This window comes from Erithacus rubecula (genome assembly GCF_903797595.1).
Source record: "Erithacus rubecula genome assembly, contig: SUPER_33_unloc_1, whole genome shotgun sequence".
Classification (NCBI taxonomy): Eukaryota; Metazoa; Chordata; class Aves; order Passeriformes; family Muscicapidae; genus Erithacus; species Erithacus rubecula.
This window is the reverse complement of record NW_027636168.1, coordinates 902,694-913,409: the sequence shown is the minus strand read 5'-3', so window position 1 is coordinate 913,409 and position 10,716 is coordinate 902,694. Positions and strand designations below refer to the sequence as shown.

At 52.0% G+C, this 10,716-nt stretch overlaps 1 protein-coding gene across 2 annotated transcripts; it reads left to right on the top strand.

Annotated features, from left to right (window-relative positions):
- Window positions 1–2,200: 2,200 nt before the first annotated feature.
- ANP32E (acidic nuclear phosphoprotein 32 family member E) lies at window positions 2,201–10,071 on the top strand. Of its 2 annotated transcripts, none has more exons than XM_079329576.1 (8): window positions 2,201–2,472; window positions 3,969–4,118; window positions 4,584–4,706; window positions 5,327–5,489; window positions 6,228–6,382; window positions 7,224–7,275; window positions 8,016–8,618; window positions 8,657–10,071. In XM_079329576.1, exons 1-7 carry the CDS (start codon window positions 2,419–2,421, stop codon window positions 8,078–8,080), a joined length of 762 nt encoding a protein of 253 aa, XP_079185702.1. In that variant the 5' UTR covers window positions 2,201–2,418; the 3' UTR covers window positions 8,081–8,618; window positions 8,657–10,071. The 2 variants fall into 2 exon arrangements, with proteins under 2 accessions (XP_079185702.1, XP_079185701.1); XM_079329575.1 differs by having other exon boundaries at window positions 8,013–8,618.
- The last annotated feature ends 645 nt before the right edge of the window (window positions 10,072–10,716 follow it).

The window sequence follows — 10,716 nt, the reverse complement described above, 5'->3', positions numbered from 1 at the left end:
AACACACCATGGAGGGACAGCTGGACACGCCTTCCCTGCTCCCAAAGCTGGGAATATTCACCCAAACCTCTTTAGTCCCAAAATGACACCATCTCTCCTGGCTCTTCCACAGGCTCCTTTCCCAGATCGGAGGGTGGTGGTGGCTTCACTGTCTCTGTAAGCAGCCACCCAGCTCTCCTGGCAAACCCCTGGGATAAGCAGCTTTAACACAAAGAGGATTTTCCCTGCAGTTGTGAGAACCTTTCCAGCTACCCCTCGTCAGGAAGCAAGCAGAAGGCATTTTCCAGCAGCTCCTTATCAAAGCATCCCGGAGCCAGATCCTGCTGCACCTGCTCCCAGCAGGGCCCCAGGGCCGGGAGCACCAGCCAAGGCAGCCACAGCCCAGGGGCTGGTTTTGGGTTTCAGCCCCAAAAGCACCGGCGAGGGACACAGAAACACAGTCAGGGCAGAGCCACCCAGAGCCAGCAGTGAGCAGGGAACAGGCTCCAGGGCTGAAAACACCCTGTTTAGTCACCTGTGAAGGTGACTTTGTGCAGATTTAGGCAATTATGGATTGGGGCTGGGGCTGTTCTCCTGCTTTTTATATTCCCAAGTTCTTGTCTTCCCTCAGTGAATTCCCAACTCCTTATGCTCACCACTGTCCATCAACATGAACCTCAGGTCAGCCCTTCAAGCTCCAGTGTGGAGAACATGAACTGTTTCCATCCACATCACATGGATCCAGAACAAAAGTAAATAATCCTTCACCGGTTTTCCCTTCTCTCTCCCATTTTTCCTCCATTTCTGAACCCATAATATCCAGCCTTTCCAAGCCCATTTTAACCCTCTCCTAAAAGACAAGACAACTCCTTGGCCGGCCTCTCCCCATTTGATCCTGAAACAGGAAATATTTTCTCCATGGAGTTTACATAAAGCTGGAATAAACCCGAGATTCCCATGTTGGGTTGCTGGTGTTTGTTTTTTTTAAATTCCGTCACCAAGTTGGCAAAACGTCTCCAGTTATTTGTGTCTGCAAAGTTAAAAGAGTTAACACGTAAATATTTGGAACTGCTTGTCCCAGAATTGTCCCGTCTGGGCATGAGGGATGCTGGCGGCTCACAGGCTCTTTTTAAGGATCATTTTCCAGGAGAAAAGCTTAAATAGAGAAACATTCATTAATTATTAATTTTAAATAGGAAAAGAATTTCCACAGGGATATAAATCCAATCTATCCACCCAGGGAGATCTAAATTACCTATATCTAATTAGAGGGGAATATAAATCCCATCTATCCACCCCAAGGGGGATATAAATCCCATACACGCAACCTGAGGGGGATACAAATCCCACGTACCCACCCAGAGCGGGATATGAGCCTCATATATTCCCCCTGAGCAGCACAGGTTTTAGGAATCGGGCTATTCCTCAGCTGTGTGAACCTTTCTCCCCTCCACGATGCGTTGGCAGTGCTGCAAATTAACAAAAAATAACACAAATTCGCAAAAGCTGCTGTACCGCGTGGCGAGTGAGACCCCCACGCGCCCCTGGACCCCTGTTCGTGACACCGGGCGTGCGACCCCTGGGGAGTGAGGGAGATGCCAAACCCCGTCCCGTCAGAACCGCGGCCCCGGCCCGGTTCCCCTCAGAACCGCGAGCCCCGGCCCGGTTCCCCCTCAGAACCGCGAGCCTCGGCCCGGTTTCCCCTCAGAACCGCCATCCCCGGCCCGGTTCCCCCTCATAACCACGACACCCGGCCCGGTTCCCCCTCATAACCGCGATCCCCGGCCCGGTTCCCCCTCAGAACCGCGAGCCCCGGCCCGGTTCCCCCTCAGAACCGCGAGCCCCGGCCCGGTTCCCCCTCATAACCACGACACCCGGCCCGGTTCCCCCTCAGAACCGCCATCCCCGGCCCGGTTCCCCCTCATAACCGCGACACCCGGCCCGGTTCCCCCTCATAACCACGACACCCGGCCCGGTTCCCCCTCATAACCGCGAGCCCCGGCCCGGTTCCCCCTGAGAACCGCGGCCCAGGCTCCGCCCCCTCGCGCCCGCCCCCGGGCCCGCCCCGCCGGCTCAGGGCGCGCGCACCCGCCGGCCCCCGCGCGCGAGCACAATCCCCGTCCCCCCGCGCGCCCGGACGGGCATCGCGTTCGGCCAATGGCGCGGCGCCCCGCGCGCCAATGAGGGCGCGACGCGGAGAAGCGCCGCCCGGGGGCGTGGCGTGGCGGGGGGGGCGCCATGCGCCGTGTCATGGAGGCGCAGTGTGCGGGCGGCCATTGACGGTGCCGGAGCTGCGGCGGAGCGGCGCGGCCGGGGCGGCCCCGGCGACCCCCGACCCACTCCCGGCGCGCTCCCGGCGCCCGCCGCAGCCGCAGCGACCCTCGCGGCCGCCCTCGGCCACCCTCCCTCGTCAGTGCGGAACCGCGGGAGGGGGGGGCGATGGAGATGAAGAAGCGCATCAACCTGGAGTTGCGGAACCGGGCCCCCGAGAAGGTGAGGGGCGGCAGGACCGGTGGGGCGCGCTCCCCCCGCCCCGCGGGGCCGCGGCTGCCGCTTCGGGGCGCGCGGGCCCGGCGGCAGCGGTGCCGAATCTGGGTCAGCCGTGGCGCAGGGCCCGGCGGGGCGCGGGCGGCGCTTCCGGCGCGGCCCCGGGACCCGCGGCCCCCCCGCGTTCCCCTCCGCTCCTTTCTCGGGTGCCCCGAAGTTCCCGGGGGGCGCGGCGGCCTCGCCTTCCCCCGACGTTAATCCGCCGCTTCCCCGGCCGCAGTAAACAGGTCACGGCGGCGGCCCCGGCCGCGGCCCGTCGCTCATCCCGGCGCCTTTAATTAGTACAATTAGCGCTGTTTCCCGCGCCCGCCGCCCCGCCGGGCGTGCCGTGGGGTCCCCGTTCCCCCACCCGCGTCTCCCCGCGCTTCCAACTTTACATTTCTTTGGAAAGAGCCAAAAAAAAAAAAACGCGAAAAAAAGAAAAAAAAAAAAAAAAAAAAGGAGAAGGCAGCCCCGGGAAAGGCGGAGCGCACGTGCGCCCGGGCCCCGCGCTCCCCCGCCGCCTCCCGGCCCCGAGCATCGCTCCCGTCGCTTCCCGCTGGCCGAGCCCGCCCCGAGAGTAAAGTCCGCGCACGTTCGCTCTCCCCGACCGGGCCCACGTGGGGTTTAGGGGGAAACGCTGCCCGAAAGTGTTGGTGTGACCCGCCCTGTGGCGTTTGCTGGTGGCAGGTACCCGGGGAGGCCTCCTGGCCCTGCCAGCGTGCAGCTCCCGGGGGCGAAGCTGAAGCCTCCCTCTCTCCCCAGCACCCAGCCTTGAAATCTGTATGGAATGATGGTGGTCTTTTAATGAAAAATAAAGTGTTCGTGGGAAGCCGGCCTCGTGCTGCTTGGGGTCTGCAACACCCACAAAATTTTGTTAGTGTCTGGGGAAAGGGAGGAGTCACCTTGTGCCTGTCCTTTGCCAAGTGGATGTTCCACTCTAGATAAAATAATTTAAAATTAATTGGCTGCTGCTTGTTGCTGCTTCTCTTAAGTACGTGACCCGTATTGATTATCGAGTGGCTTGGGCACAAGGAAATTACTTATTTGGGCTCAATTAACCTCCAGGACTCTCTGGGAAAAAAATCTGGAGTCAGAAGGTTTTAGGTTCAGAGGGAAACTAGTTTTATGAGTTTGGTTATGCACAGTGAGATGATGAGTCCTGAGGAGAAGCGAGCGGTTGTCCGTGCAGGGCAGCTGATGTGTCCTGGCTGCAGTGGTTCTGTGGGAACTGTACCAGTTGTATCAGTGTGCTCCATCCATGGAGTTTGGGGTCAGCTGGCAGTTTTTGCAGAGTTTAATGCGTGCTTAGAGGAAGGGAAACCGCTGCATAATTTTTCAATTAGGTGTGCGTTGGAGGTGCTTTTCAGCGAGGCCCAGAGCCGCCGCTGTCCCCGGGTGGGTTGGGGCGGGGTGGGCGCTGGTGGGGGCTCTGGCAGCCACGCCTCGCTGGGCTGTTGCAGGTGACGGAGCTGGTGCTCGATAACTGCCGCTCCAGCAACGGGGAGATCGAAGGGCTCAATGACTCCTTCAAGGAGCTCCAGTTCCTCAGCATGGCCAACGTGGAGCTGACGTCGCTGGCCAAGCTGCCCACGCTGAGCAAGCTCCGCAAGGTGGGTGTCTCTGGCTCCAGGGGGCTGTGCTGTGCTTGCACCTTCAGCACCTGCGGCTGTGCTTCCTGGGCCTCTCAAATGTGCTTTTAAGGACCAAAATGGTTTGGGTGTCCCCAGTTAATTATGAGGAGTTGGGGTTGGGGCAGAAAGTGCTCGGCTGTGGGCATTGGGGAGGTCCAGCTGTGCCTGGCTGAGCAGGGTGCCGTGGGAGGAGGCCCTTGGGTCACTTGTGGCTGGCAGTGAACTCCAGTCCTGATGACTTAAAACTGAGGTGCCCCAACCCACGAGACTTGAGGGAGCAGTTTATAATTCTCAACTTAAGGGAACTTCTTGACAGCCATAGCTCGTTACCTTGGGTGACTCTTGAAAAGTGATTACATTCTTAAAGGGACAACAAGTAACAATGATGCAGCTGAATCTAAGGCTGAAAATCTAATTGTTAATTTCTTTTTTTCTGTACAATAGCTGGAGCTGAGCGACAATGTCATTTCTGGAGGCCTGGAGGTCCTTGCAGAGAGATGTCCTAATCTCACATATCTAAATCTAAGTGGCAACAAAATCAAAGATCTTGGCACTGTGGAAGCTCTTGTGAGTATAAAGTGGGAGGGGCTCTGGGGAGATGTAATAAATACTACTTTTTATCCAGAACCCTTAATATTTCTGCACTGGTGCAAATGTTCATCAGTCTCATGGTTGGTCTGGTTTGATAGACTCTGTTATAGCACATGTGTAACCCCACTGCCAGAAATGTGTCAGGAATGGAATGTCCCAAATCAGAGATGGTTGGGCTTGTTTTGTCTTTGAGGAAAAGTGGCCAGGGTGTGTTGTGCTGGCTCTCCTGTGCTTGTTCGTTAAGATGCGTTTTCTGATGAGCTCTCGTTAAACTGTGCAGTGACTCGGGCACGGGTGTGATAAGCAGGAGTGGGACAGTGAAGCACAGGAGGGAGCTGCCAGTGGTGATCCATTCACCCCTTTTCCTGGATGATGGGGCTCTGTGCACATAACCCAGTCCCCAGGGTGCGGGGGCGTCTGGGGTTTGGGAGTTACTCCACACCAGTGCCTTCACTGGGGTATGGCCACTGCCAGCAGCCTGGGGAGAACTTAAGGGAGAAAAATTCTGACTAGAAATGAGGGATGAGGGCAAAGTAAATTCTGTTACCCTGCTGTACCTGGGAGCACACAGGAAAAAACTTTTCATTTATTTTCAGCAAAATCTGAAGAATTTGAAGAGCCTTGACCTGTTCAACTGTGAGATTACAAACCTTGAGGACTACAGGGACAGCATCTTTGAACTGCTCCAGCAGATCACATACCTGGATGGGTTTGATCAGGAGGACAACGAGGCACCAGACTCAGAAGATGATGATGATGGTAACTGCCCAAAACAAGCTGGGCTTAGGAATGGGATGGAATAAAGGTCTCCATGCAGTGCAGGGTCTTCCTGAGCACATGAGTGCAATTCTGCTCGTGCTCCTGAAGACGAGAGTCCGGAGCATGGTTGGTGTTAATGCACTGATGCAGAGCAAAAACTCCTGTCAGAGGGGTCCAGTCCTGCAGAAGCTGCCTGGGCTTGAAGGAATTGGACTATATGACACAAATATTCTTGAAGTTGTTGCCAGCAGTAAAGCCTTTTGTGCCATTGGGTGATACAGAGCAAGGGGACATGCACACTATTTTGAATTAAACATTACACAGGGTTTGGTAATGGCTTCAGCCCCCTGCTTCAGTATAATAGAAATTTTAGTTCCTAAAGCTCACCTAGTTCCTTTTGGTCCCAGCTTGGTTGCAGTCCTTAGGGGGGCAGTTGTGGCTGTCAGCCCCTTCTGCTGGCAGGGGTTTGTATTTGTAGCTGCTTCAGATATTGAGAGTTTTGCCTGAAGCTTGTGAGGAAAAAACACTGGGAGTTTTTCTTAGAGAAAAAAATGACAAAATTTAACTTGGTTAATTTAAAGTTATGGTCATTTCCCATGTGTTGCCTTGGATTTAGAAAAAAAGAAAAATCCGCACATCTTTCAGGAAAAAAACTATTAGAGCCAGGCCATCCTGCTATACTCAGAGAGGAGTGAATGGAACTGAACTTCTGATCTATATGCTTGTCCTTCACTGCAGAAGGGGATGAAGATGATGATGATGACGAGAATGAAGCTGGACCTCCAGGAGAATATGAAGAGGAAGACGATGAAGATGATGGAACTTCAGATTTGGGGGAAGGTGAAGAGGAGGAGGAAGTTGGTCTTTCATACCTGATGAAAGAAGAAATTCAGGTAAAGTTTGCAAACTTTGCCAAATGCAGGAAGCAAAGAGAAGCTCCTGTGGGGTTCTGTGGTTAGGGAAAACAGTTCTGGTATAGTTCCCAGTGTACAGAAAACAAGCACCTTTCAGAAGGTGATGAGTAGAGTTCTTGTAGCTGTGAGCTGGTCACACAAGTGACAGGACAGCAGTGAGCCCTGGGTGCTGCTCAGGCCCTCCCTGGTGTGGGGTTTGTGTGTGAGGCTGCACCAGCAGCACCCCTGGCTGGGATTGGAGGCCCCTGTGCCCAGGACTGGCTCTTTGATAAGAGTTTGCTTCCTGCCAGGGAGTTAATGTGGAGTGGGTTTATTTCCATTCTAAGGGCAGCATCAGAGGCCTGTTACCCATTTTGACTTGTCACATTCCCTGTGTGACACTCCCAAAATTCCAGCAAGCAGAGGGATATGAAAACAAGACTTGAGTTTGTCGAATTCTCTGGAGCTGATTGTTCGTGCGTTTACATTTCTCATCTATCAGCTTTAGAACAAGACAGAAAACCCAACACCACAACTTCCTTGTTTTCCCAGTAACTTGGGAAGAGGATATGTTGTGCACCTTTTCCTTCAGGCCTTTACTGACTGCAGGTTCAAAGGCAATCTAGAGCTGCTGGCTTCTCTCTCACAGTTAATTTGTCAATAACCTTGAACTGGCTTGAGGTATTGAATAGTGGGGAAAAGCAAAGGAATGAGCCTCTGGGGCTGACTGGTGCCCTGGTGGGGAAAGTGTGGGGAATTCCTGGATTTCTGCTTGGGATCACTGTGGAAGCAAGACTTCAATAAACAGCAATTGTAAAAATGTCTCCCAATTTTTGTACAGGATGAAGAAGATGATGATGACTATGTGGAAGGAGGTGATGAGGAGGAAGAAGGTAAGTGGTCAAGTAGTCAAGTTGTGACTGAAACAATCAGTTCTCTAGAATTCTTCGTCTTTGTGGTTTTGTTCACGCACATTAACACAAAACCAAAGTAAAAGTAAAGTAAAAGTGAGAAAGAAAGAACAGATTTCTGAAAGGAAAGACTCTATCTCCTGTGCAGTTGGAAATTGTTCTCCCGTGTGGAGAGGAGTGGCACTCTGCTGTGCACCTTATTATTTACATACACTGAAAATATCCCTCAAGTGCAGCAGTCTCTGCTGGTGGAGCCTGGCAGCCAGGAGTAGCTGGAGCTTTACCTTTATGCAGCTTCTCCATAAGCAATTTTGCCACAGGGACAAAGCTCTGTTTGCAAGTGGTTTACTACTGGAGTGTTTTTTAACAAGTTTTTCCATAAAAATTCCATGTCTCTGTAAAGATAAATCCCAGACTTTCTTCCCAGCTGAGCTCCCATCTCCTGCCCATGCTGGGCTCAGGGGAGCAGGTTTGGGAGCTGGCTTTTCCACTTGCAGTGTTTCTGAAGGAGCAGCGTGCATTGTTGACTGTGCAAGCGCAGCCCTGTAGCCAGGAAGGCCCCGTGTCAGGGAGGGAGTGCTGGGGTGGATGGGCAGGAGATGGGAGCAGAGCACACGGGACCGGGCAGGCTGGTGCTGCAGCACACTCCCCATTGCCAGCCCTGCCCGGGACTGCTGTGTGGGCAGAGCATAACAGAGCCTGTGTCCCTCTCTCCTTGGCAGAGGGCGTCCGGGGGGAGAAGAGGAAACGAGAGCCCGAGGACGAAGGCGAGGAGGAGGAGGATTAATTTGCAGGACCAGACTCTCCAGTTACGGAAGACGCAATAGTGATTATGCAGCTCTGTATGTCCATGTACCATAGATGTCCTGACAGAAATCCTATGTTAACTTTTTATAGCAGAAGTGTGGTTTTACTATTCCTGCCCCTTTTATCATTCCAGATAAGCTCTGATAGCCCATAGGGAACCTTCTGTAGAGAACAATTTTCAGCCCCTATAATCACTGAAGCCATTGGCAAATTCCCCCCACCAGACTTTTCTTTGGAGCTCTTTAATTTCGTACAGTCTTGCTGTGTTGGTCATTGTTAACCCTGAATCCAATCCCATGCCCCGTGGGTTTAATATTGGGAGCTTTCATTCAGGATTTTAAAGTTTTTACGCTTAAAAAGCTGAACTGAAAAATGCTCTACGGCAAATTCCCCCCTCTCTTGAATCAGTTAACTCCAGGCCAAGTTTTCCATGGATTCAACTGGAAACCCCCAACTAGATGACACCCATGTATCAGTTTTTAAAAGGTGACTCCTGTGATTTTTTTTTTTTTTTTTTTGTTTTGTTTTGTTTTTGGTTTTTGTTTTTTTTTTTAAGGCTCCTCTCTATTTTGCGTGATCCAGGGTGAAGCCTCCGTGGGTTTCAGAAGATGTTTTTGTTTTCCTGCTTGCTCCAATGTTCAGTGTTTGGAGTATTCACTATATTCCTTCAAGGATGTATTTTGGCAAACTGAAAGAGCTGTGATCCTTAAAGGGTTGCAGTCCATAATTTTTCTTCCAAGTCCATTGTCACTGCAGGTATTAATGAAGCAATTAATGTGTAGTTTCAAACCTTTTTGCTAGAAATATTTGTTAAACCTTCACTCACTTTGCTCTTGCATTGTCATTCTGGGAATTCTGCACCACTCATGGCTATAAAATGTATAAAATAGATGAAATATGCATTTCTGATACAGAAGTGAACGGGTAACTCCTCCAAGTGTGTTGTTTTCACCCCCCAGCTTTTCTAGAACTGTTGAAGGGAAGGATGAACCCAACTTGGCCCTTCTCTGCACATCACCTCTCAGACTGTTTAAATCTGGCTGTAGGCAGAACGCTCAGTTTGTGTGTAACAGTTGGGAATATTTGGGGGTTTACATTGAGTGGCTGCAGAGACGCATCAGGAGCAAGCATGGGGGACGTGCAGAGAAGCTTTTTTTCTAGCAGCCTTTAAAATTCCTAATCTGCCCCAATGTATCATCTTTCCTGCTGGAAACAAATTGACTTCCAGCGTTCCTCCTTCAGGCGTGATCTGGGTTTCACACAGTGTAGTCGTGGTATCACTGACTGACATTGTCTCACATAGGTCCTGAACCAAATATCACACACAGCTTTATTCCAGAGACTTATTTTTGTATCTGTCCTGGCTGTCAATAGCTGCCAGAAACTGGGGAGAGCCTGCAGGTGTGAGGAGGGAGATTCCTGGGCCCTCGTCACCCTGCTCCCTGTGGATGTTCCCTGGGAATTTCACACACCAACCCCGTGTGACCTCCAGCTCTTTGGCGCAGTTCAGATCGTTGAAGTTCTGCAAAGCCCCCTCCCTGGTTTTCCCCCCAGCTAGAGCCTTAACTCTGGGTTTCTCCTGTAGCTGTGTAGCAGGGCCGAACCCTGGCAGCCTGGAAGCAGAGTCTGGGTGGCACACTCGGGAACAGCCGACTCCCTGGGCTTTGTGCTTTTCAAGGAGTATCTCTAAAGACACTAGAAAAGCCGTGGTGAAACTTCCTCTGCAGCCACAACCAAGTCCTGTGTTTGTGATGGGTCCTGGGTGGGTCAGTGCACGGTTGTCATGTCCTGAAGGCTCCGGGCAAGGCACTCGCTCCGTGCTCAGCTTGGAGAGAAAAAGTGTTTTCCCATCCTTTTTGCTTATTGTCTTTAGATTGAAACTTGTTATTTATAAGTGTGTACGTTAGAGCACCTACACGTCAGGGTTTTAATTAACTGTCCGTTACTGATGCAGATAAAATTAGTTTTAAATGGAAAAAAAAAAAAAAAAGAAGAGTCTATTTTGATGGATTAAAATAATGTGGGCAGTGGGCTTGTGTGGGTCAGCGAGTCCAGCTGCAGAGAGCAGACAGACCGAGCTCCGAGGGGTGACAGCCCTTCCCTAGGCCAGACTTGGCACTCCCCAAACACCCGCAGTGCCGTGCGCCAGCCACAGTGGAACCCCAGCCCCTCACTCCCCGAGCCCCTCACTGAGCCCCTCGCTCCCCGACCCCCTCCCCGAGCCCCTCACTCACCGAGCCCACCGTCTGTTTGTCACCGTCCCCGGTCCCCCGTCCTCCGCTCGGCATGCAGCAACAGCGTTTTTTAACGAGGAATTCAGAGCCTCCAGATAACTTTTGAAACTTTTTTGCTTGGTGGGTGGTCTTTTCATGCAAATACGTCAGGGTGGGTTTTATATTTTGTAGAGGTTTTGTCCTATTTTAATGCTCTTTGTATGGCAGTCTGTATATAGTGTGGTTTGGTTCCTTCTCCGACTCTTTCCTGAAACTTTGGAGTAACTGATTTTGTGCAACTGTGTTTTGAATAAAGCCATGACAGTGTTAAATTAAAGACAACAGCCCTGCAGCACTCTTCTGGTAACTTTTAGTTGTAACAAAACATGTTTCCTCCCCATGT